At 49.8% G+C, this 25,320-nt stretch overlaps 2 protein-coding genes across 4 annotated transcripts; one reads left to right on the top strand and one right to left on the bottom strand.

Moving 5' to 3' along the window:
• Positions 1–1,319: 1,319 nt before the first annotated feature.
• PLA2G3 (phospholipase A2 group III) lies at positions 1,320–6,982 on the top strand. 3 transcript variants are annotated; one of them, XM_079151007.1, is made up of 7 exons: positions 1,321–2,121; positions 2,944–3,076; positions 3,302–3,421; positions 3,740–4,023; positions 4,831–4,960; positions 5,055–5,171; positions 5,822–6,981. In XM_079151007.1, exons 1-7 carry the CDS (start codon positions 1,608–1,610, stop codon positions 6,030–6,032), a joined length of 1,509 nt encoding a protein of 502 aa, XP_079007133.1. In that variant the 5' UTR covers positions 1,321–1,607; the 3' UTR covers positions 6,033–6,981. The 3 variants fall into 3 exon arrangements, with proteins under 3 accessions (XP_079007134.1, XP_079007133.1, XP_079007132.1); XM_079151006.1 differs by having other exon boundaries at positions 1,335–2,121; positions 3,302–3,436; positions 5,822–6,980; XM_079151008.1 differs by lacking the exon at positions 3,302–3,421 and having other exon boundaries at positions 1,320–2,121; positions 5,822–6,982.
• A 108-nt stretch (positions 6,983–7,090) lies between these two features.
• On the bottom strand, positions 7,091–17,406 carry INPP5J (inositol polyphosphate-5-phosphatase J). The gene is made up of 13 exons (XM_079151005.1): positions 17,287–17,406; positions 14,236–15,434; positions 13,789–13,902; positions 13,572–13,680; positions 13,292–13,408; positions 12,795–12,970; positions 12,282–12,393; positions 12,014–12,123; positions 11,717–11,900; positions 8,504–8,641; positions 8,285–8,362; positions 8,064–8,168; positions 7,091–7,865 (listed from the first exon to the last, which is right to left on the bottom strand). Exons 1-13 carry the CDS (start codon positions 17,389–17,391, stop codon positions 7,356–7,358), a joined length of 3,057 nt encoding a protein of 1,018 aa, XP_079007131.1. The 5' UTR covers positions 17,392–17,406; the 3' UTR covers positions 7,091–7,355.
• Between the last annotated feature and the right edge of the window lie 7,914 nt (positions 17,407–25,320).

The following is a 25,320-nucleotide window of genomic DNA, read 5'->3' as shown; positions in this document are numbered from 1 at the left end:
ATAATCCCAGCAGCTCGGGAGGCTGAGACAGGAGGATTGCAACTTAACCTCAGCAGCTTATCAAGGCCCTAAGTAACCTAGCAAGACCTGGTCTCAAAAAATGAAAAGAGCTGGGGTTGTGACTCAGTAGTTAGATGCCCTTGGGTTCAATCCCTGGTACCAAAAAAAGAAAAGAAAAAAGAAAGAGCTTGACTCTTGGGCTCCTCCCATCCATTTCCCCTTCTCTTCATTTTCTCTAGCTATGACCTTTGGCCCATAGATCCAGGTTGGTTCTGAAGTACAGAGATGGGCCTATCTACCTACAACTTCTTTCCCCCCTCTGCTGAACACTGAGCTCCTCCTCCCCAGCTCTGTCTCTAGCTCTTTCTTATTGGGGCTGTTTATGTGGAGAGACTCAGATGGAGATTGACCAGATGTTGGGGAAGCAGTAAGCTGACAGGCAAATGGACAGACAGACAAGTCACTGTCCTGGCTACCTCTGAGTCTCAGTCAGTTTCCCTAAGAGCTGTACTCCTAACCTCTAACCTCTCCCCATCTAGGGACTTATTGTTACCTAAGATTTCCCCACCTGTAGAGAGCCTCAGTTTCTCCATCTGTACTATGGGTGTAAACAGTCATCTTTACCAGATGGTTGGAAGCTTAATGATATGACAACTTGGGGACACAGGAAAAAGTGCCAGGTATAGGCCCTCCCTCGGAGAGACCCCTGTCTCTTGTGGCAACATATGATGCCTGCTGGTTCCCTCAGGTAGCCATAGCTCAGGGATAAAGGTGGCCACAGACCTAGCTCCCCGGGTGACTTTGCTCCTCTGGGACCATAATTTCTTCAAATCCAGAATGTCAGCCCTGCTCCACGCTGTTTTCAAGGCATGCTCCAGCTATGTCTTTCTCGTTCTTCAGACCAGGAGAACTGCTGCTAGGCCAGGTTTGTGCTTGGAGTCCTAGGAAGTGGGGACTCCTGTAGCACTGTCCCCTTGTTATGTCAAAAACCTTTCTAAGAATTAGATGGGGAGGTGGGGAGCATCAGGGCCTATGCCTGGGGATAGGAGGTACTTCCTTTCCCAGAAGACTAGGGAACTCCCAGGGTGGTAGCCCCAGATCCCAGCCCTGCCCTCACCTCTTTTACCTAGCTCTGGCTGAGGTTCATGGCTTACTGCCAATCTGATGGAGGTGGGTGTGGCAGCCACCACTGGGTGGAATAGGTTTTGGAGGTCTCCTCCGAGCCCCTGAACTTCCTTCCCCCCTGTACCCTCCCCCACCACATTCCCTCAATGCCCCCCACCCTCATGGCCCAGGGCTTTGGTTCCCACATCCAGGCGGGGCTGGCAGCAGGTGACTGGATGGCGCTGAGAAGGGCAGGGTGAGTGGAGGCGTGGGCCCCACAAGTACACTTCTCAGCCAATCAGCAGCCTGCCCAGCCGGTGGATTCGGTTACAAGCCCAAGATCACCCCATACTCCAGCCTCCTTTCTCCTCCTCCTCCTGCTCCATTCATTGGCCCCGCCACACAGGGCCTGCTGGACATTGCATCCGCTCTGGCCCCACTGCTTAGCTGCTGCCTCGTGGGCTGCCAGGGGGCTTTGTCTGATGAGGCTGGGCTAGGGCACGATGGGGATTCTGGCAGTGCTGCTAGGGGTGCTTGGCTTTCTGGGGGTGACTCCAGGGGGCTCCCATGCCCTCCACTGGGGCAGTACTTCCTGCCACTTGGCCAGGTCCACCCCTGGCAGCCCTCTTGGGTCCCTGAGCTTCCTGGGCAAGGATGTTCAGGGACTGGCACTGTTCCATGCCCGCTGGAATGCGCACAGGAGGCTGCAGGTATGTAGCCGACAGGATGAGCCGGAGCTCATAGCAGCCTTCCGAGCCCTCTGTGTTCATAAGAACAGCCGGGGCTCCTTCATCCACACCCCTGGATCTGAGCTGCAGAGAACACTGGCCATGCTTCAGAGTCAGTGGGAGGCCTGTCGAGAACCTGAGGAAGGTCCAGCAGGGGCCAGGGAGAAGAGAGTGGCAGGGCGGAGTGAAGCACCTGGCAGAGTGCACCTGCGAACAAAGAGAGGCTGGACCATGCCTGGCACACTGTGGTGCGGAGTTGGAGACTCTGCTGGGAATTCCTCGGAGTTAGGTGAGCCACAGGGGTGTGAGCCAGACATCTGATGGGGGAGGCACAGGCTTCAGCACTGGATCTCACTTTCCCAGGCTAAGTGTCCTAAGGGAAGTGACTTAACCATTCTGAGCCTCAATTTCCTTATCTGTAAAGTAGGGGTGATCATGAGTCTTATCATGGGATGCTTTAATGATATCATAGATGGGGAAGGTCTTATTCAAACCTGGGAGTTCTCATTAATCATTAATCATTAATCCCTATTTTCCTCACCTGTAAAATGAAGGTGACGCCCCCTTTTTAGGACTGCTGTGAGTTTGGGTGTGGGAAGTACTGGGCACTTGGGAAGTGCTCAGTAAAGGGAACTATTGCTTGGCCTGTGATGGACTGCTGTCTGTCTGTGTCTGTGTGGAGGGTTAGGGGATGACTTGGCACCTGAGTGGGGCAGGTCAGCATCAACTCATTATGCCAGTAAAAAAGGCTATACCCTGTCTGTATACCACTTCTTTACACACACGTTCATAACTTCAGTTTTATTTGGAGCATGAGCTTGGGAACCCTAGGGACAGACTCCAATTCCCTCAAGGAAGATCTTTCCATATGCTCATGGGTAGATTGCCTGGCACTGGAATTTGCCCCAAATGGGCTGCAGGCTGGGTGTTCTCTTTAAGCTTTGAAACTGAGGCTCTCACAGAGAGAGAATTACTTGCCTGAGACCACCCCAGGGGTTTATGTCAGGGCTGGGGTGAAAACCAGGACTCCGTCCTCTTGATACCAGATGGGCATAGCTGGTGGGTGGTGCCCAGAACCCTGCTGAGCTGGTGTTCTCTTCCCTCCATACAGGGATCTTCCAGGGCCCTGATCTCTGCTGCCGGGAACATGACCGATGCCCGCAGAACATCTCGCCCTTGCAGTATAACTATGGCATCCGAAACTTCCGATTTCACACCATCTCCCACTGTGACTGTGATACCAGGTTGGCAGAGGGTCAGAGGCTCAGGGACAGGGCAGAGTTACTCTTAGGATTCCAGAGAATCCTAAAGATCAGCCAGCGTGGACCCCACAGTGCTGATGGAAAAACAGACCTGAGAGGGAAGGAACTTTTGAACCACAAACATTTGGTTGATAGTGGCAGGGTGGGTTGCAGGAAGAGCCAGGAACTCTCTGTACTACAAGGACCTGAATGCTGACTCTGGGGCAGGTTCCAGCAATGCCTGAGGAACCAGCATGACTCCATCTCGGACATTGTGGGTGTAGCCTTCTTCAATGTGCTGGAGATCCCCTGCTTTGTGCTGAAGGAGAAGGAGGCCTGTGTGGCGTGGTACTGGTGGGGAGGGTATGTGGCTGCACCCCTTGAGTCCTTTCCCAGTCAGTAGGGGAACCTGGGTTTCAAGTGTGGTGAGGGAGGGCTGTCTATCCTTCAGGGAATCATGCCTTGTCAGGCTTGTCCTTTTCTTAGGGTAGGGTTCAGGATGCAATCCCTTCTTCAGTGCCTCCCACAAGCCAGTAAGATGGGGAAGGAGACTGGCAGAGAGACTTGGTCTCTTGGGAACAACCCCAGGGATTTTTGAAAGCATCCTGGGGGTTTCTGGAGGCAGGGAGTCTTGGTCATCAAGTGCCACCAACTGCCACCTTCCAGGTGTAGGATGTATGGCTCAGTGCTCCTCGCCCACCTCCAGGCCACTACCTACTACAATGCCTCCTGGAGCTCTCCCACCACCTCCCTGACTCCCAGTCCCCTGGCCTCCACCAAACTGCAACAAAAGCAGCACCCTCGGAAGAGGCAGCCGCAGCTAAAAAAGTCCAGGCACCCCAGTCCAGCCAACACCACAGCCTTCCAGGCCACCTCCTCCAGGACTGATGTAGCCCCAACAGCCCAGACATGGGTCCCCAATCCAGTTCTCCAGCACCTAAAACCTCAGGGTAAGCTCAGAACCTAACCTCAGGGGGTTCCTGATATGAGAGGGTATCTTCCGGGTGCATGTTGATGGGGAAGGTATATGTTGCTTCTTTTCCTGCTCCAAATGCTCCTAGGGTATCCCAACCTCTCCCTCAAATTACACTGTAGTAAGGAATTTTCATAATCCACAAATTTTACCTCATCATTCCATATCTACTGAGCTCTTCTCCCCTGATGTCATGGCTACTTTTTATCTCAGTTGTCAAAAGTCCCAAGGATTAGTATTCCTGAGGCCCTACAAACTTCATCCTCCAGTCAAAATTCCAGTTTCACAAATTTAATCTGTTTCCTCAAATGCAGTCTTAAAGGACTAGAGACATAGTTCAGTGGTAGAGCATTTGCCTACAATGTGCAAGACCCTGGGTTTAATCCCCGTCACTGCAAAAATAGAACAATGAAACTATGCAGCCTGCTCTCTTTCTCACCTCTGAGTTTTTGCACATACTGTTCCTTCTTTCTAAAGTACTCTTCTCCCTCTTCCTCTCTCAGCCTCAGTTTAGCAGTCTCTGCCTCCAGGAAGCCTTTCTGGATCACCCTCAGCACCAGTCTGGGTTTCCCCATGGGACACTCTGTGTGTGAGTGTGTGTGTGTGTGTGTGTGTGTGTGTGTAAAGGCACATCCCATGTGGGCAACACCCTGAGAGCATGAAGGGTAGTAGACAGAGCCTGTGTTTGTGTGACTGAACATATGCACTAGTGTTTCTCCTGGATGATGGCAAGTACCAGAGTGCTGGTATACTTGGCAACCTTCACAACCATACATCGCCCCAGGTGCCCACCGGGCCTGCCGTGGCTTCCGCCGCCTGGACCAGTGTGAGAACCAAATTAGGCCCCAGGAAACCAAGTTCCAGCTGCTCAACAGTGCCCGTGGGCCACTCTTCCACTGCAACTGCACTCGACGGTGAGGCCTGCAGGGACGCTTGGGGGTGGGCTGCCTTGAAGGGGCATCTGGCTGGTGAGGTTAAAACCCAGTCTGAGCCTAACTTTACCCTCAGTCTGGCACGCTTCCTGAGGCTCCATAGCCCACCTGCGGGTGCCAACATACTTTGGGAGTTGCTGGGCACCACCTGCTTCAAACTGGTCTCTCCCCTGGACTGTGCTGAGGACACAGGGTAAGTGATGGCAAAGCCAGGAGGTATGGGTTTCCTGCCCCCGCAAGGGATGAGTTACTTATACCCCAATTGTGTGTCTGGGCCAAGCAGGTGGGGAAAAGGTCAGGGGGCCTCTAAGTTCCATGGTTATCTTTCCCCTATCTCCTGCTGCCCCAGGTCCAGTTCTGCAGTTGGCCTGTGGGGGTTGCATCTTGGCTCTATCATTTAATTCTTGCATGTCCTTGACAAGTGGATTCACCTTTCCAAGCCTCCATTTCCTTATCTGTAAAATGGTTACACAAGCCAAGGAAATGGCTTGTGTAATGTACAAAGACTTGCCTGGCACATAGTAAAATGCTTAATGCTTACTCCTAATTCACAATCTCATTTGGATTCTGATTCTTAAAGCCAGCCCCTATTGTTCCCACTTTACATATGAAGAGGAAACTGAGGCCTGGACTGGCTCAGGGTCCCATAGCCAGATAGTAACAGAACCCAGGCCTCTAGGTACCAGATCAGGTTTATTCTGCCTACCTTCTAGGTGTAACCCTGCCCTTTCTGTCTTGCTGTGGCCCTAGCTTCATTCCTGATCTTCTCTGGACCTTGACCCACTTGTCTGCAGAGTAGGGAGGAATTCTGCTAGTCCTGACCATCTGGTTCATTCCCAATAGCTGTTCCAGAGACCCAAGGGCCATCAAGGTGTCAGTGCGACACTTGCGGCGACTTCAGAAGAGACGATTCCACCTCTTGGATAAAGGCACAGAGGAAAGGCAGGCATGGCCTTTGGAGCCCCCAGGGACTGCTGTGTCATTCTACAACCAGTGCCTGCAGCTAACCCAGGCAACCTGGAGACTCAATGGGCAGCAGAAATTCTGGAGCTAGTGACCTTGATTCCAGTTCTCTTGGGTACCAGCTTGGACCTTGTCCCTGTCTTGGCCAAGTGCTGGGAAACTTGGCCTCCTCTCCATGGGTTTGACAGCAGCATGGCAGAGGCTCTTATGGAAAGTCAAGAAGCTAGAGGTGGGGGACCTTAAGGCTCAAATACTGGACCATGTCTCCTGCAGTGCTGGGTGACCTTGAGCTGGTGACACAACCCTTCTGTGCCATAGATATGGTATTCAGGAGGCTCACTCTGATGCCCTGGGCTTGGGTCTTGCCAGGAAACTTCACATACAGATGGAAATAGGGAGAGAGTAACTTACTACAGCAGCCCCAAGAGGTCCCAGGAGGAGGTACATGCATGTTTATATTGCAAAATTAATACATGTCTAGGAAAGCCTGTCTAGGAAAGCCCTAGCACCTGGTCATGAAGCCCTGGTGCAGCTGGTAGGAAACAAGGAATGTCACAGAAGTATCTGTATCTGAAACCAGGGTGGGGACACTGGAGAGGTTTTCCCAACTCCTCTCCTACTAGGGGGCCCCTTCTTTTAATAGCTGATATGACCTTCCTAGGCCAGGCCTGGGCCATTCTTTCTGCCCTAAACCTATATTCAAATCTCTTCCATGCCCTTGGACAAAGGACCTTCTTCCCTTATTCTGAGCCTTGATTTCCTCCTCTGAAAAAAGGGGTTGTATACATGAGCTACCTCATAGTCTTCTTGAGAACCAAATGAACTAATATATACATACATATAGCACTTAGCACCTAGTAAATATTCTTTCTCTCTAACACACAGCCAAACTGCTTTGGTGTAAGAGCCTGAGAGACTGATGTAACCTCTTGGAGACCCAATTTGCTCATTTGTGAATGAGTCTAAAAATGGCACTGAACCCATTTGGTTGTGATACAGATTAAAGGAGATGGCATGTATCCCCATATATGGTACCTGGTAAATGTCAATTCTGTCATTCCCTCACCTCTTTATTCTCTGCTTCTGACTAACTACCCCCATCCCCAGACTGCTAAGAAGTTCGGAAACAGCCAGGAGTGAAGCTGGAGAATTTAATTCCTAATGGATGACCTCCAGGATTGGGAATTCTGCCAGTGCTCCCCCACCATCCCAGGTGGGGGTCCAGGCGGGGCTTTGCTGATTATCACAGTTGAAGTGCCAGGACTGAGTTTGGGGGGACCCTAGTTGGCCACCCCTGGCCAGGACAGAGTGGCAGGTACAGATATAGCTGGAGCAGCAGCAGAAGAGAGGCAGGCAGGTTTGTGGAAGATTGAAGCAGAGTGGGGCCACCTGGGCCCATCTGCCCACCACATCCTCAGGGCCCAAGGCCCCCTTCCTCTAGTCCCTGCCAGCCCTGGGGACTGGGAGATAGGCTGTCAGGGTCAGAGGTCTCCCGATCAGGTCCCCAAGAGCCACCACCACCACCAGGGTCTACAGTCTCCAGGCGCAAGGCTGGCAGCAGGCCCAGGCTTTGAGGCACAGCTGGTGGGAAGGCCCAGGGGCCAGGAAGCCTGGAAGGCCCCTCCTCACTACTTTCCCAGCTGCTGCTACTATTGCCCCTATCAGGGGCCACCAGGGGCAGCCGGCGGCTCTGGGGTGATGGGCTACGGCTGGCACCACGGCGTTCACGGGATGAGGGCCGGAGGGCAAGACCGGGGAAACGGGCCAGGCCTGGACTGCGGCTGCGGTGTCGCTTGGATTTTCCAGGACTGGGGCTGCGGGACTTGGGTGCAAGCAGCTCCAGAGTGCTGTCATCCTCACCCTCTGAGCTTGTGCTTGAACTGTCTGTGCTGCTGCTGGCTGACTCCGAGGTAGGCAGCGAGATCTGGGGGGAATGCCGGTTACTGGAGCACCCAACTCCCCAATCTGCCCACGGCAGCCCCTTGAAACCACTCCATTCCTCCCATTGGCAGATCTAGGGAGTTGGGCTACTGGTCTGAGGTCATGGAGCAGAATGTGGAGGCTGTGGCATTTGAACAGGGTCTCTTGGCATCCCTTGACCCTACAATCTGGTCTTACTTACCTGGAAGGGTTCAGTGACGCCAATGAGGATGCTGTGGTTGTGGCTATAATAGCCCAGGATGAAGTCTCCATGGCCTTTTGGCAGCGATTCCTCACTGAATGTCACCTGGTGGGCCCAGGGGTATAAGCCCAAGTTGGGAACAAGGGGGCTGCCTCAAGTTGAGTCTTGAGGTCTCCAGAGCAATGGGGACTTCTCCCTACTCTCCCTCTCCTTTTAAGTACCTGGTAGATACTCCCATCCACATCTTCATGTTTGGCCCAGACATAAGCCACATAGTCCTTGCAGTGGCGGAACCCCACCTGGGACAAGAAGAATCAAGACTGTGACCTCTAATACCCAATCCCAGCAGACTCTGGGAATAGCACCAAACTCTGGACATATCAGTTGTTCCACCAGGGCCCTTTCTCCCCTAATACACCAACCACCCTTGCCCTACTTACCCGGTACAAGCCTATCCAGTCCCAGGAGCTGCGGGCGAACACTGTTTCCATGCGATACTTTACTACAGCTTGCTCCGGCCGCACCCACTCATCTGCTACCTCCAGACGCACCAATGGTATGTCATCCCTGAAGGCAAACTGCCCAGGCAAGGCAGGGGTAGGGAGCAACATCAAGGGAAGCCCTCTAGCATTCCATACACTCAGGAGTCAGCACAAATCAGCAGAGACAAAGGCATATGAGGCCATTTCATAGACTGGGAACTGAAGGGGAACAGGTCTAGGATAAACATCAAGCTTTTTCTTCCTCCTAGCCCAGAATTCCTTCTATCCATTGCTGCCTCAGAGAGTGAGTGGAACATAGCTTTGAGGCTAGCAGACTCGAGGTTTGATCCTGGTTCTGCAATTGGCACTTTATGCAATGCACAGGTTCTTCAGCCTCTCTGAATGCCAGGACCCTTGTCTATAAACTAGAGGCTCTTATTTAACACTTGGGGGTTGATTCTACAGATTCATTGAAATACCATTTGTAAAACATCCTATAAACTTTCCAGTATAACAGTAAGTGTTCGATAAGTGATTTGCCTACATGCTATCAAGGGAGACAAGTTCTCTGCTGCACCGGGTATTCTGGGATAAGCTGAATACTCCTGAGCAGGCAAGAACAGACACTAAAACAATTGCCTTGTTGTCAGTCCACAAAGACAAATTATGATCATGAGTATCCTTCTCTCAGGATCCACCTGGCTGACGGAAGTTAGGGGGGGTCACCCAAATAGGTGGGATAGCTGGGGTGGCAGACAGCCAGGGTATTGGCTCTACCAGTGTCCCTAGGGGAAGTGCTCAGGTGGTGCCAGCTTCAGGCCTTTGTCTGCTCCCCTGTTGATGTGGTTTCATGTTTCCTTCCCTCAGTTTCTGAGTCAAGCTGTTCCAGAAGAAACTGGCACATTCCCTCCCTGTTTCTGGGTTTCTAACAAAAGGTCTGGTGGAAATGGCCTCCATATCCTTGCAAGGTCAAAACTCCAGCTAAGCCCTATCCTGGAATTGCCTTGGGTAATACAGGGAGGAGAATTTGGACATTTCAGGGTCTAACAAGGCATTTAAAAGGATGACACATGTAAAGTACCTTACTCCGGGCCTGACAGGTAGTAGGTATTCATCAGGTAACATTTTTTGAGGAAGATAATCTTGGAAAAGACAGGAAGGACAGAGTAGGGTGCCAAAAGGAGCAATTGTGTGTGTGTGTGTGGTGCTAGGAATAAAACCCAGGGTCTTGCACATGCAAAGCAAGCTTTCTACCATGAGCTTTATCCTCTAGCTCTCCAAAAGAAGTGATTCTCAAGGTGAGGTTCCTGACTGAGGGGGTTAAACCTCAAGTTCAAGTCCTTTACCATAGGTCTTGGGAGGCCAGGCATGGGCACATTTCCACTCCCTGCTGGAGACATTGGCCAGTGTCCCACTTACTGACTACAGGGCAAAGTTACCAGGAAAAAACATTTTCTGACCTGCAGGGTTTCTTTTTATCAGACCAGAGAGAGAACTCAGTGTAGGGTTTCAGAGTTGGGAAGATAGGATTTAGGCTGCTCCACTTCTGCCAGTGAGCCTTTCTTTGTGTAACTTGGGGTCTGTTAGGAACCTCAGATTCTCCCACAGAAAAAGAGAGAGTTGGACTACATGGTTTTTCAGATCTGGTTCTGACATTCTAGAATTCTTCCCTCCCTCCCAATTTTTGTTTGTTTTGTGTTGTGTTTTGCAGTTCTGAAGACTGAAACTAGGAGCTCTCTATGACTGACCTACATCTCCAGTTTTTACTTCATTTTTTTAAAAAAATTCTGAGACAGGGTCCTACTAAATTGCTGAGCCTGGTCTCAAATTTGAGCTTTGCCTCAAACCTGCCTCAGTCTCCCAAGTAGCTGGGATTATAGGTCAGTTGTATGCCATTACACCCTGCTGGATTTTCTCTTTTCACTTTGGCAACCAGGAACCTCATGCCTAAAAACAATATAATCATCCCTCAATATTTGCAAGAAATTGGTTCCAGGACCCCTGGTGGATACCAACATCCAAGGATGTTTAAATCCCTTATATAAAATGGTATAGTAATGTGGATATAACCTTGCACATCCTCCTGTTTATTTAAAATCATCTCTGATTACTTATAATACCTACCAATGCAAATGCTATGTAAAGAGTTGTTATACTATATTATTGAGGGAAAAATAACAAGAGAAAAAGTCTATATATGTTCGGTACAGACGAAATTTTTAAAATCTTTGTGTGTGTGTGTGTGTGTGTGTGAGAGAGAGAGAGAGAGAGCGAGCCTGAGGAGAGAGAGAGAGAGAGAGAGAGAGAGAGAGAGAGAGAGAGAGAGAGAGAGAGAGAGCGCCTGAGAGAGAGAGAGAGAGAGAGAGAGAGAGAGAGAGAGAGAGAGAGAGAGAGAGCGCCTGAGGATTGAACCTGGAACCTTACAGATGCTAGGCAAGCACTCTACCACTGAGATACTCCACTCTACCCCCCACCTTTTTTTTTTTTTTTCTTTTTGAGACAAAGTCTCACTAAGTTGCCCAGGCTGACCTCAAACTTGTAATCCCCTTGTCTCAGCACCCTGAGTAAATGGGGTAACAGTAATGTACCACTATGCTGGTAGGACACAATTTTTTTTCTGAATATTTTCAATCTGCAGTTGGTTGAATCTGTGGAAGTGGACCCATGAAACAGAAGACTGTACTAAACTCTAGTAACTACTGTGAGTTTGGCTCTTTATTTTTTATATTTCTATTCCCCTTCTCCATCACTACCTTACTATCATAATGTCTGGCATATAATAAGATGGTAAATAATAAATAATGAATGGGAGTTTGAGTAAAACATTTTGATTTTGCTGGTCTCATTATACATGTGAATTTTAGCATGTTACCCTAAGTCTTTCTTGGAAGAAGGGAGTCAGTCCAAGTTTAGTAGAAAAGGCATGCATTCTGCAATCAACTGATTTGGGTTCAAATTCTAACTCTTCTTACTTAGCTATGTAACCCTGGTGAAGTGATACTACCTCTGAGTCTCAGCCTCCTGATTTGAAAATGGAGATTATAATTCAATCCCTTCTGTTAGAATATAAATAGATGCTGCTACAGGAAGATGCAAGGGGTTACTGGTGGGCAACGGGAAGCCGAACTGGGTCAGAGGTTGTTATGAGGGGAAGATGAAGATAGGACTCACCTGCAGGACAAACTGGGCAGCCACAGGCTTGTGGTCACTGACTGTGTATTCCATGTGGCTGCGGTAGCTATGCTGGGTCACCTGGAGTCGATGGCTTTCCCTTCCTGAGGGGCTGGGACCTCCCCCTGGAGTCTTGACCTTCCACAGGATACGATCTGTCCAGGCTGGTTTCCGCTTCTTAGCACTGCAGTGGGCAGAGGTAGCCTGAGTTTCAGGGAGCTGTGCCATAACCTCCAGCCTTGCCTCATGCCCCTCTTCCCACAATCTACCACATCTTCATCCCATTTCAGTGCTCACCTGGTATCGTATTTGTTGGTACCCACATCAAACTTGAAGGTGGGAGCGAAGTTAAGGGGCCCCTCCTGGAAGCCCTTCAAGATGGGCCAGGTGTTCTTGGCCATGTTGAGCTGTGGAGGTCCAGAAGGGCAGAACTGGACAACAGCTTGGAACCTTCCAGCACCCAGGAGTGGGGATGAGGGCAAGGACCATAACCTAAGGTACAGGTGTGTCCCAGGAATATGCTCTGTGTACTTGGGGATTTGGGATGGGGGTTAGGATTCCTCACCTGATCCTTCTCCCACAGCTGATGAAGCTGGTCACTGTCGATGGCAAACTTGACAAAGTGCAGGTCGTAGCTCTCAATGCGGAAATTCAGGTCCCCAAACCAGAATACGAGGCTGTTCGTGGGTGGAGGGGGGTGTCAGTGGATCAGTGGGGTGGAAGGGTTCAACCCAGATCCTTCTGGGCCCCCATTCAACCCAACAGCACTGGAGCCTCTGGAGATGCCAGTGAGTGAGTTGGCAGAGCCTTCAGCTCATCAAGGAGCAAAAGGAAGTATGGAGGTGGGTCTAGAGGAAATTAGGTTCCAACCCTCAGTCCCGCAAGGCCCCTCAGCAAAGCTCCACCCCTCTCCATCAAACTGCTATCTGCCTTCGAGTGCCCACAAGTCACTCACCCCAATAGGCCTCTCTCTACAAGCCCCACCCAGCGGGTACTCCACACAATGTCACTAGCCTCCAGATTCCCACCCCCACCCTGGCTGCCTCCAAGCTCCATTTGGCCACGCCTTGACCCATACTCGTGATCCAGTATGCCGTGGGCACCAGGTCCCTGGAATTGCTGGAGGCTAAGGATAGTTTGAAAGTTGTCCTTCCGCTGTTCCGCCTTGTCCATGTGTGCGGGCAAGTGGCAATTCAGGAAGCAGAGCATGTGCCCGAAGGCCGCCAGTCGCACGCTTACACCACCTTTGTTACCCTAGGGAGGCCGGGTTGGGTGGTCATGGACGGAGCCTAGGCAAGGAAGTGAGACACTGGGAGGGCGGCATGGGAGAGGATGAGCGTGGATGAGGATTGAACAAGGATGGGTCCTAGGGAAAGACGCAAAACTTTGGGACAGGGTGGGTGAAGAATAGGGGCGGGGTCTAGAGGAAGAGGGAAGGTGTTGGCATTGCTCCGCGAGGGGCAGGCCTCTGGGTAAGGGGGTGCAGCGTGGGGACCTTGCAGATGCATGATGGCCAGAGGACTAATCTAGGGCTACCTTTGGTGCCATTCCCCTCAGGCCCTCTCCCATGCTCACCCAGTAGCCACCCAGGCCAGTGCGAGTGCAATCAGTCTGCACATCCCGCAGAAAGGGCAGGTGGTAGTACTTGGCAAACAGCAGAAGGATAACGCCTTGCATCCTCACTGTACTCACCTGCAGGGAGAAGTTGGAGGCACTGCGATTGAGGATTAAGACACAGTGCCTTGTCCCTATCTTGTGACCGACAACAGAAGCCCAGCAGTCCCCACATGAGTCAGGATCTATCCTGATGGGCCAGGAATCCAGAAGCTTTTCCAAAGGGTGAGGGAGGCATTACCAGCACGAAGTTGAAGGGCCCCAGGGCGTCCATGAAGAGCTCACTCCACTGGTCAGTGAAGAGAGCATCTTTGAGCCGTTTGTTGATCATGGAGTTCACTTCCTGCAATCTGGGGAGATAGGGGTGGGGCAACTGTCAGTTTGGAAACCCCTGTCATGGTTGAGGGTCTAGGAGGCCTGAGGAGTTAAGAAAGGGGTCTATGAACCTTGCCCCTCACCCTATGGCGATCATGTCTGCACCGTCACTGTCATTGCCACCGCCCAGGTGGAGGAGAGATGTGACATCATCTGGGGGCATGGCGGTGCCCACATTCCATGTGACCACAGTGATCCTGGGGATAGGGGCATAGGACAGGTTATTATTGGGCACCACTTACACATCTCCCCCTGCCCTCCCACAGGGCTTTCTCCAGGGAGGCAGGTGTGGGTATAATACCTTAGAAGAACCCACAGTGGGCCCATAATCCCTCCTACCAGAATCTCCCTGGTGATATAAACTTAGGAAAGGATACTGTCTTTTAAGGGTCCCAGAGTGGGCCCAACACCCCTCCCAGGGACAAATCCTAAGGGAAGCACACTGAGTCAGAGTAAAGCATCACCCTGGAAGAATGGTTAGTCTCCAAGCTCAAGGCCCAGTAATCTTTCGTGGGAGAGGGCCCCCTCACCGGAATCCAGGGTCGCTCTTGCAGGTAGGCTGAGCTGACCAAGAGGAGGACGACGAGGTGGATGTAGAAGATATGGTGACTGGGGTTGGGGCTTCTTTGTTCTGAAGATTAGGGCTTGGGCACCTGCCAGGTCCTGTACCCTGGGTGCCAAGCCCTGCACTAGGAGTGCCAGGCCCTGTACTCTGGGTGCCAGGCCTGGAAAGTGCCACCTCAGGGGCTGGGGTGACACCGGAAGAGTGGTTGGGAGACCGACTGGGGGAACGGCTGGGAGATCGAGGTGGCTTGGGGAGAGGTGGGGGCACAGTCTGACCTGAGGAGTTCCCTGGCCGGAAGGTAGGGGACAAAAGTCCAGGAGAGCGAGTGCCAGGCTCTGGAGGGCCCTGGCCCACATCCAAAGGCAGGGTTTGGGGTGGCCGTGGCAGGACAGGATCCTCGGGGCTGTTGCGGGGGGCCTCAGGCCGGGCTCGGAAGGAGGAGGAAAACCGGGGATCTTGGGAGGAGGTTTGGATCAAGGATGGGGAGCCTGTAGGACCAGATGCCTGAGCTGGAGGCTGAAGAGGCCGTTCAGAAGTGGGGAGAGGTCTTGGGGCTGGAGCATCCTTCTGTCTAACTGGAGTCCATCCCACAGAAGCTGGGCCTGAGACCCCGGCTGGTGGAGCCAGGGTCTGCTCCTGAGAGGGTGATAAAACTGGACTGGGCACTGGGGAAGGACTGGAGTGGGGCTGGAGGGGCTGCTCCTGAGAAGCCAGGGCCAGGCTTAAGCCTGAGGCTGCTAGTGCTGGCTTGGGTCCCACAGAGGTGGGGGACAGCTGCTTCTGGTCTCTGGAAATTGGAGGCAGGGTAGATGGGGTAGGCCTTGGCACAGCTGAGGCAGACATCACCAGTTGCCCCAGGGATGCTGGAGTCAGTACTGAACCTGAGGTTGCTGGGGGAGGCTTTGGTCCAGCTGAGGCAGACACCACCAGCTGGCCCACAGATGTTGGAGCCACACTAGAGCTGTGATGTGAAGGAACTCTTTTCTGTCCTCCAGGACGAGACAGTGGAGCCAGGACGGGTCGGGGAGATGCCAGAGCCAGCCTTGGCCCCTCTGAGGAAGGTGACATAGCTGCTTGTGGCCCTACAGGTGCTAGAGCCAGCCTTGGTTCTGTGGGTACTGGGGCTGTATTCTTCTTTGGTGGGAGCTGAAAACTTGAGTCCACCTTATAGAGGACAAAACAATGACTCAGAGTGACCCTAATAGGGGATTGAGCCTCAGCTTCCATATAGATTGCAGCAGACTCCATCTAGCTCAGAAAGGCACATCTTCCCAAGGAAGTTCCTCCAACTATCTCACTCTAATCCATTAGATGCAGGCCAGCTTCTCTCGCTCTCTCTTTCTCTTGTTTTTTTTTTTGTTTTTTTTTTTTTTTTGGGGGGGGGAGGGGTGGTACCAGGGATTGAACCCAGGGTACCACTGAGCCACATTTCCAGCCCTTTTAAATTTTTTATTTTGAGGCAGGGTCCTGCTAAGTTGCTTAGGGCCTCACTAAGTTGCTGAGGCTGGCTTTGAATTCAGGATCCTCCTGCTTCAGCCTCCCAAACTGCTGGGATCATAGTTGTGCACCACCATGCCTGGTTTCAGTATCTCTCTTGGAGGAGATAGAACATAAAGCTCTTTTTCCTCCTTGAAGTCTAAAATTCCTTTCACAGATGGAGAAACTGAGACCTGACATGAATAAAGTAGAGTATGAGCCTGAATCTGAGGATTCTCCTGTTCTTCCTGGCTGGAACCCACTCTGCCTACCCTGAACACTTTCCTTGGGAAACTCCCACTGCAGTCCTTGCAACTTCCTGGCCAAGGGCAAATGACCTGACACTCCGGGTCTGCCCACACTGAATCCAGGCTGTTAAATACTTCTCCTCTTCTCCCTGGTGGCAAGAAACCCTCAGGTCCTCCCCTCACCATCACAACAAAACATCCCAAACTCCCTGGTCCCATTCCTCCCTATGTCATCCATTACTGAAGCTCCTCACATAGGGCAAGAACTGAGGACGGAGACTAGTCCTGTAGATTCCCAGCCCAGCTCTTTGTGAATTTAGGCAAGCACCTTTTGCTCAGGGCTCGGTTTCCTTCACCCAGCAAAAGGACTAGGTGAAGGTCCTGGACCTCATCAGATTCTGAGGAGTTTTGGTCTCCTATTTCCTACGTTTATGAGTCCAATGTTTGTTAAAATCCCATTGAGTGTTGTAGAATTAAACTACCCTCACCAAGTGTGGTTGTACCATTCAGAGGAAGTTGATCCTGATGTCACACCTCTACATGGACAGGTTGTACCCTCCTACCCTCTTCACCCTCTCCTGACCTGTGAGGACAGATCACTTTGTCGGGCAGGTAGGGGACAGTAGTAGAGTGCTGCAAGGATCCGCTTTCCCTTTCCCATCCATCCTGTTTATGATGTCTCCTGTCTCCAGAAGACAGGATAAAGCGTCCTTTGCCAGGGAGGACAGAAGAAGGTTTACACTGGCCCCAGGGTGGCCCCATCCCTGCCTCTAGAGATGCAGTTCTGTCTCTGTCCCATGTCCTTCTCAGTTCAGAGAACCTGAAACTCTGCCTCCACCTTCCTTCCCAAACTCAAGCTCTTTGAGGCTGCATTTTGGGCATCCTCCTTGGCTCCAAATGTCCCACTGTGTATCCCCCCACACCACCTCCAATACTAACAACTTAGACATCCCAGATGTCACAGTTTTAGTCTTCAGAGACAAGCCTCTTCATTTTGCATTAGCTCAGAGAAGACAAGCAACTTGCCCAAGGTCACACAGCAAAGCTAGAGAACAACTGGGTCCCCTGACACCCAGTCTAGGCTCTTTGGGGGACTCCTGGAAATGGCTAACTCCATCTCTTTCTGGGCATTCTGTCACTGACCCTCAGCCCCCAGGGTGACCTCTTTGCCCAGTTTGTGCTTGGTGGGCACATGAGAGTGCCAGCCCCTTATCAGGGGTTCCAGGGTGACTGCAGTGTTGGGGGTGTGAGACCAGGTATCAGAATGGGGGGCTAGGTTTTGGGGGTCTTACCTTGGAGGGTCCCCCAGTTTGAGAAACCCGATGTGGCCCAGGTAAGGGGCCCAATCGGGTCCCAGTCCCTGGTCTCCCGCTACCACTGCAGCTCTGGCCCTCCATGTCTGCAGCCCCCAGCAGCCCTGGGCTCCCTCGGGCTCTGGCTCCAGCTCCTCCGCTCCCGGGAACCAGTGATGTCATCAGCCGTTTCAACCTGCTGAGAATTTAAAGGCACAGGCACCTACTTTCTAGCCTAGAGGTGGCCCTGGCAAGGAGGCTACCCCCTGGGAAAACTTCAATTTGGCTGCTGAGGCTGGAAGGACCATGGGGGTCAGAGAGTGCCTATCACCCTGGCCCAAGTCCCAACTGGAACCCAGGAGGAGGCATTCTGTTTGCCCCCACCCTCCTGTTAATAGGCCTGTCCAGACCTTCTCTAGGGAGGGGCATTGACACACCTGCAGGTAAGACAAGGACAGGTGGTTCAGAGGTCAAAACAACCTCTCCAGGGCCTCAGAGACACCTGAGTCCCTGCCCTGATCTTGTAACCTTCCTACCTCCCTGTCAGCCCAGGCCTTGCCTTGGCCCCCACCCTTGCCCCATTTTCAGGCCTTGGTGCCTGCCCCCCTCTATACTCCCTCCCGCCTGGCTCCATTCTTCCCATTCCAGAACTAGACACTTCGGCTCCAGCCACTGGAGTCCTTTCCCATCTCAACCTCAGCACCAGCCCCTCCTCTTCTGCAAACACCTCGCTGCCCGCAGCTGTCCCTACATCCAGTCCTGTCCTAGCCTGGCTCCTCAGCTTTCCTCTCTCCAGTACTCACTGGGTGTGGTTTAGGAGGGAACTTGATCAAGGTCACCCAGTAAACTAGGAAGGTCTCCTGAGTTTCAGTGAGGAAACTCAGTAACCCAAGACCATTTCAAGCCAAATGGGGTATATAGGGGATGGGAACTGGAATGAAGGGTCTAGGAGTTGGGGAAGGAGGGTTTAAAAGAGGTTTTAGAGCTTCAATGGCCAGCACCCTGCACAAGGCCTGGTCCCCAACAGAATAAATGAATTAGAAGAGTGAATAAGTGATGAGGATCAGATTTGTCCAGGGATGCCTGTGGTCTGATTCTGTCTCTTCTTCGCTCCCTCTTCTATTTGCTTAGCAGTCCCTGAAATACCACTTTCTTCAGAATTACTGGATTGCTTGGAGAGAAGTGAGCCCACTCAGTTCAGGCATAAAATGTTCAGAGTTCTGTCCTCAGAGCTTCCAGTTGGTTGACAGTCACCTCTACATTTTCATGGGCCTGTGCAGTCCCCTACGTGAAGGTCATGTGGACAAATGCCTCATTCTCCTTTACTCTCCCACCTCTGCTTGGCTGCCTCTAGGTCTATTCTGCATCTTTATGAGGCTGAAATTTGAAAAGGCAAAGACAGACCATATTAAGGTGCTGTAGTAGAAAGATCTGTGGACAGCAATGGCAGAGATAACAGTGGTAATGGTGGAGGTGACTGTGATGATGGATGTGATGATGTACATAATTATAACAACGGAAGTGAGAAATTGTCAGTGATGGTGGTGAACGAGGTGGAAGTGATAGTGATGGCAAAGGTGAGGTGAAGATGGTTTGGTAAAGGTGGTGGTGGAGATAGTGGAGGTGTTGAAAAAAGCAGGGGTGGAGGTGATAACAAAGGTACAGATTATGGTGATGGCCATGGAATGAAGGGAGAGTGGCATTGGGGATAAACAGAGGAGAGATGGGGCAAAAGAGATGGTGGGATGCTGTGATGATGGAAGAGGTGGTGATGGAGTTGGAGGTGAAGGTAGGGGTGGCAGTGAAGGAGGATATGAGAGAGGACATGGAGGTGGTCATTATAAGGGAAATAAAATTGGAACTCACCGTGCCCAGTCCTCTGACTCCTGTTACACAAGTGACAAATTGAGGCCCCCAAGAATACCAGCTTCTAATGCAATTCTGGAAGGGATGGGGGAAAGATTCAGGTCCCTTGGACCAGTTCTAGGATTAGGACAGGACCCCAATGCCCTTTGGAAGATAGGCAAATGTCATGCAAATGATCACACAGAGAGCATCTCTGTGCCAGGACAACAACCCAGGATTTCTCGTCATTTCCCCTCCCTGAGCTCAGTTCTGGCAGGGGACTTTGTTTCTGGCCTTGTTGCTGACTTACCTGGTGAGGTCACTGAGATTCCTGACTTGTGTAAGGGAGATAAAAACACTAGATGCCTCCAAAGTTTGCTGTGAAGATTAAACCAAATAATGCGTACAGAGTGTTTAGCATGGAGCCAGGCATAAGCAAGCCCTCAGTAAAAGCTCTATAGTTATCATTATCATCATCATCATCATCATCTACTCCAGCCCACCCATTTAGTAGATGCTGAAACTGAGTCCTGGAGTGGTTGTATTCCTTGGAGGAAGGGGAAAGGGAACAGGAAGGGAGTGGTGGAGGATGGACCCCAGCTGAGAAGGGAGCGAGTAGGAGCTATATTTGAACTCCTGGTATGATGACTCAGGAGGTTGATAACAGGCTCTGGGGCTCAGGGTGGCAGGCCGGGGGCAGCTGCCAGGGAGAACCGCCCCCCTGGAGACGGTTGTCTCTGGAGGCTCCTCCTGGCTCCCTCCTTTCCCTTCATTCTACCGGGTGGGGTGGTGTACCAAGGCAGAAGGTACAGCTTGTCCAGTCCCTTTCTGGAAACTCTTAGTGCTTCCCTTTAGGCTGTTTTGGTGAGTGATAGGAGGGAAAGACTGGTGGTTGACAGTTATCCCAGTTACTCTCCACAGTCACCCTGAGAGAATGGCCATAAGACCCATATTTGACAAAGGAAGAAATTGAAACCCAGTAGAGAATGGAGCACTACTAGAGAGGTAGTGGATAATTCTGCCCTGCAGAAGAGATGACGATTGAACCCCTGCTTAGAAGAAAGTCCACGATGCCAAATTGAAGAGGACAAATGCCCTAGGAAGCAGAGAGAATAGCAGATGCAAAGTGATGGGGTGTAGAAGGTTCTGGCTGTGAGAGGAAGCAAAATTTGGATATGTGCCCTTTCCAGCCTTTTGGCTCAGACTAAACACACCATGAGCAGGGGAAAGAGAGAAGTAAAAATTCCTTTTCCCTCCTCTTCGTCCTCCTTTGACTCCTTCTGTGGGCACTTGAGGATGGCAATGGTAGAGAAAGGTCTGTCCTTCCTTTCTTCCTTTGGTCACCCTCACCCAGGCCAATCCTGAAGGAGGTCACACTGTGGCCACTATGGAGAAATGTCTGGAAAGGCATAGAGGATGGTACAGGGTATTGTGGGAAGGTAGCAGAGGTAAGCATCAGAGAGGATGAGGTGAACAGGGAAGAAAGGAGCATTTCTTCTCCCAAGACTTCACTCCAAGTTTCCTTACTGGTAACAAGTGCCATATGTTATATGTTATATCACTGCCCCCTTGTTCCCACCCTCTGAGGAAGGTGTCATCCTCACCCCCCGTTCTGCCACTCAGGAAATGGGTTTGAGAAGGAGTGACTTTCCCAAGGTCACACAGCTGGGGCTGAGCTCAGGCATCTCTCCGCCCTCTCCTTAGCTCCCCCTCCTCCCAGGCAGCCCGACACCCGCTGTCAGCTGCTCTGAAGTGAGTGGCTATTTTTATTCCGGTGCGAGGGGATCTTGAGCAGCAGAGCCATGTAGGTTAGAAGGCTCTAGGACGCGCGTCCTCAGCAAGCAAGGGAAAGCTTACTGCAGGGACTAGATTGTGCTAAGTTTACCTGGGGGTTCTCAGTTCTTGCAGACTGAACTGCCCTGCTCCCATGTTTCCAGAAGCATCTTTACTGGCGCTCAGAACAGAACATAGAGTCACAGTAAGCTCTGGTCATGACCCTGAACCCACATCTAACTTGAGCCCTAATCTTGGTATTGACTGATCCCTGATCTCATGTCAAGACTGAGCCTCTGCTTCAGCTTTAGACTAAGTTCTGACCATTACCTTAGAATAAACCCTGACTCTAGTCAAATACTGAGCCTTATCCAAGCTCGACAAAAGGCCAATCCCAATTTGAGACCTTGATTCTGGATCCAGACTGAACCCTGATCCTAGCCTAAGACTGAGTCCTAATTACAGACTGAATTCTAACCCTAGTCCAGAATAAACCTTGTTTTCGACTGAACCCTGACTCTGATGGACGCTTAAACCCTGATCTGGTTCACAAACTGAGCCCCAAATTTAATTGTTGACTGAACCCTGATCTCTCAGACTGAATTTCAACCCTGGGTCCTGCAAACTTTGAATCCCATGGTCATACATTGAGCCCTGACCTCAGGCTGTATGCCCTGAATTTGGTCAAAGTTTGAGCCCTAAACTTAGTCAAACTTTGAGTCCTAAATTTGATCCAGGTCACAGACTGAAGACTAAGCCCAATCACTAACTAAGCTCTAACTCTAGCCCAGACTCAATTCTAAATCTACCCCCTCCAAGGTACAGGAGACTGGCCCCAAGGTGCTCTACCACTGAGTTACATCCTCATCCCTTTTTATTTTTATTTTGAGATGAGGTCTTGCTAAGTTGCCAAGGCTGGCCTGGAACTTGAGATCCTTCTTCCTCAGCTTCTGGAGTCTCTGGAATTGCAGGTGTGCCACCACCACCAGCCCTATGCCCATTCTTAATCTAAGTGACACACTATTTGAACCTGACCCCATCACAAACTAATCCTCAATCCTGGCCCCACTTAAGGAAGGTTACTGACCTAGATTACATGCTGCCACATAAGGGGCATGGATTACGAGCAGAGATCGTTCCTGGGAGATGTAGGCCTCCTATTCTGCTGATTGCCAGAATGTTCCTGGTACTATTGTGGCTACTGTCTCCACTGCTCATTCCACTGGCTGGCTGGTCAACCCTCAGCAGCCCAAACTGTGGCCCCTTCAAGCCACAGAGTCCAGGTTAATGCAATGAGAGTGGTTTGGTGGCATCTGTCCAATGAACAACAAGGGCCCACCGGGGCACTGGGGTTTGGCTCTGTCAGCAACAAAACCACAGGCTCTGTGGGGCCTCTGACTTTACTCTGGGGCCCTTGCTGGGGTAATTTGGGGTTGGAGTAGAAGTAGAGTAGAGGGAACCAGTGGAATATGTTCCATTGTTTTTATAAGAGTTTACCATTTATGTTTAAGTAGTACACACTTACTATAGAAAATACTGGAAAAAGTATAAAGGGGAAAAAATTCACCTATGATTTTATCCAGCAAGAGATGATCATTTTCACTTTTTGAATTGTTCCATCTGGATTTTGTCTAGGCATATGTATTTATATATACATAGTTTATAAAATTTGTTGGTGGCTGTGTTGCCATCACAACATTCATTGCAGTCTATCTTCTTAACAGGAACTAGAATATGATTGATCTTTAAGAATGGGTCTCAAGGGCTGCGGTTGTGGCTCAGTGGTAGAGTGTTTGCCTAGCATGTGTAAGGTACTGGGTTGGGTCTTCAGCACCACATTAAAAAAAATAAAGTTATTATGTCCATCTACAATTAAATATATTTTTTAAAATAATGGGTCTCAATTGGTTAAACCAATGAGCAATTCTCATGACATATGTTTGGCTCATGGAGAGACTAGTCAGATATAAGGAGAATTTTGCTGATGTTTTGGGAAAACAAGCTTGTTTTATTTCCTAAGGAGATTATCAAAATAGATGCCCTCCCTTCCTTAGATGTGAATGAAGAAGATTGTGGCTCTGGTTATTGCTGTCAGCCAATATTGACACCATGCAGATCACTGGCATAAGGGTAAGTGGGCAGTATGGAAAGTAGATTGGAGAAAAAAATAGGTCTTGGTGACTCATCAATTGGATCAAATCTTACTTGAAGTTCCCCTGTTATTGGACTTTTAAAAATCATTTGAGCCCAAAAGAGTCCCTTTATTGTGTAAGCCAGTTTGATATTGTTTAAGCCAGTAACTGATATTACTATGTTGCTGTTTCCAAACTTTTTTGCTTTTGTTACTTAATACCATAACTATGAACATTCTCCATGTAATTCAACACTATGATACATCATTTTAAACAACTGCATGGTTTTCCATTGTATAAAGTTACCATATTTACTTAACTCATCCTCTGCTGTGACATGCTTAGGTTACATCTGATAAAAAACCTTGACCTAACAATTGGTCCCTTCTCTGATTATTACCTTGGGGCAAATTCTGAGCAGTGGAATTACAGGGTCAAACAACTATTTGTAGAGTTTTTTTTTTTTTTTTTTTTTTTTTCAATTTTAAAAAATTTCTTCTAATTGGTTATACATGACAGTAGAATGCATTTTGACACATTATACACAAATGGAACATAACTTCTCATTCTTCTGGCTGTAAATGGTACTGAGTCACACCAGTAATGTAATCATACATGTTTATAGGGTAATAATGCCTGTCTCATTCTACTGTCCTTCTCATCCCCACCACCACACCCCTCTCCTTACTCCCCTCTGCATAATCCAAAGTTCCTTCATTCTTCCCTACCCCTCCACCCCACTATGAATCAGCATCTGCTTATCAGAGAAAACATTCAGTCTTTGGTTTTTTGGGATTGGCTTATTTCCCTTAGTATGATATTCTCTAGTTCCATTCATTTACCTCCAAATGCCATAATTTCATTCTTTTTAAAGGGTGAGTAATATTCCATTGTGTATATGTACCACATTTTCTTTATCCGTTCATCTGTTGAAGGGCCTCTAGGTTGGTTCCAGAGTTTAGCTATTGTGTGTTTGTAGGGCTATGATTTACTGAATCAAATTGCCTTTCAGGAAGTTTGGATGAGTTAATACTTCCATGGCCATGAATAGAGAGTTAGAGATAGTCTACCCCAATCATATTGTCAATGTCCTCATGCATTTATAAAAAACAGATATTAAACAACAGCTCCAAGCCTATTATTTTTTAATCTTTACAATCATGTCAGTGAAGGGGAAGTGGCAGGGTGTGAGCAAAAGGGCTCAGTGCAGATGTGACTTATCCACAGGCACAGTAGGCTCAGAGTCTAAGGCCCACAATACTTTTAGGGGGTCCATGAAAATGTTTTAATTTCTTTTCTTTTTTCCTTTTTTTTGGGGGGGCACTGGGGATTAGACCCAGGGACACTTAAACACTGAGCCACATTCTCAGCCCTTTAAAAAAAGAATTGTAGGGGCTGGGGATATAGCTCAGTTGGTAGAGTGCTGGCCTTGCAAGCACAAGGCCCTGGGTTCAATCCCTAGCACCGAAAAAAAAATTGTAGTTGTAGATGAACAGAATGCCTTTATTTTATTTGTTTATTTTTATGTGTTGCTAAGGTTTGAACCTAGTGCCTCACATATGCTAGGCAAGCGCTCTGCCACTGAGCTACAGCCGTCCAGTCCTTTTTAAAAATATATTTTATTTAGAGACAGGGACTCACTGAGTTGCTTAGAGCCTCACTAAATTGCTGAGGCTGACTTTGAACCTGAGATCCTCTTGCCTCAGCCTCCTCAGCTGCTTGGATTACAGAAGTGTGCCACTATTTTCTTTTAAAATGGAAAGGAAAACACACAACAACAACAGCAACAAAAATAAAATGAATCTAGCCTAGATTCTATTCATCTTTTTTTATCAAGGCAGTTGTAAAATCCAATTTTAAATATGTATTATTATTATTATTATCTTGTACCATGGTCTGAACCCAGGGGCATTTAACCACTGAACCACATTCCCAATCCTTTTTATTTTTTATTTTGAGACAAGGTCTCGTTAAGTTGCTGAGACTAGCCTTGCACTTGATTTCCTCCTGCCTCAGCCCATGGTTTAAAGGCATGTGCCACCATACCTAGCTAATTACTTATTTTTGAGACAGGTTTTGCTAAGTTGCTGAGGGCCTTACTAAGTTATTGAGGTTGGCTGGCAACTTCTGCTTCAGCCTCCCCAGACATTGGGTTTACAGATGTGCACCACCACCCCTGCAGTAATATGTATTTTTTTTTTTTTTTTTAATGGAGGAAGCCCAGGAAGTCAAAAATTCCTACAATCCATGAAGATCATAATGCAGCTTTGGCTCAAGATTGAGA

This window comes from Sciurus vulgaris (genome assembly GCF_902686455.1).
Source record: "Sciurus vulgaris genome assembly, chromosome: 8".
NCBI classification, from domain to species: Eukaryota; Metazoa; Chordata; class Mammalia; order Rodentia; family Sciuridae; genus Sciurus; species Sciurus vulgaris.
Note: the sequence above shows the minus strand (reverse complement) of the source record. Positions and strands in the feature narration are given on the sequence as shown.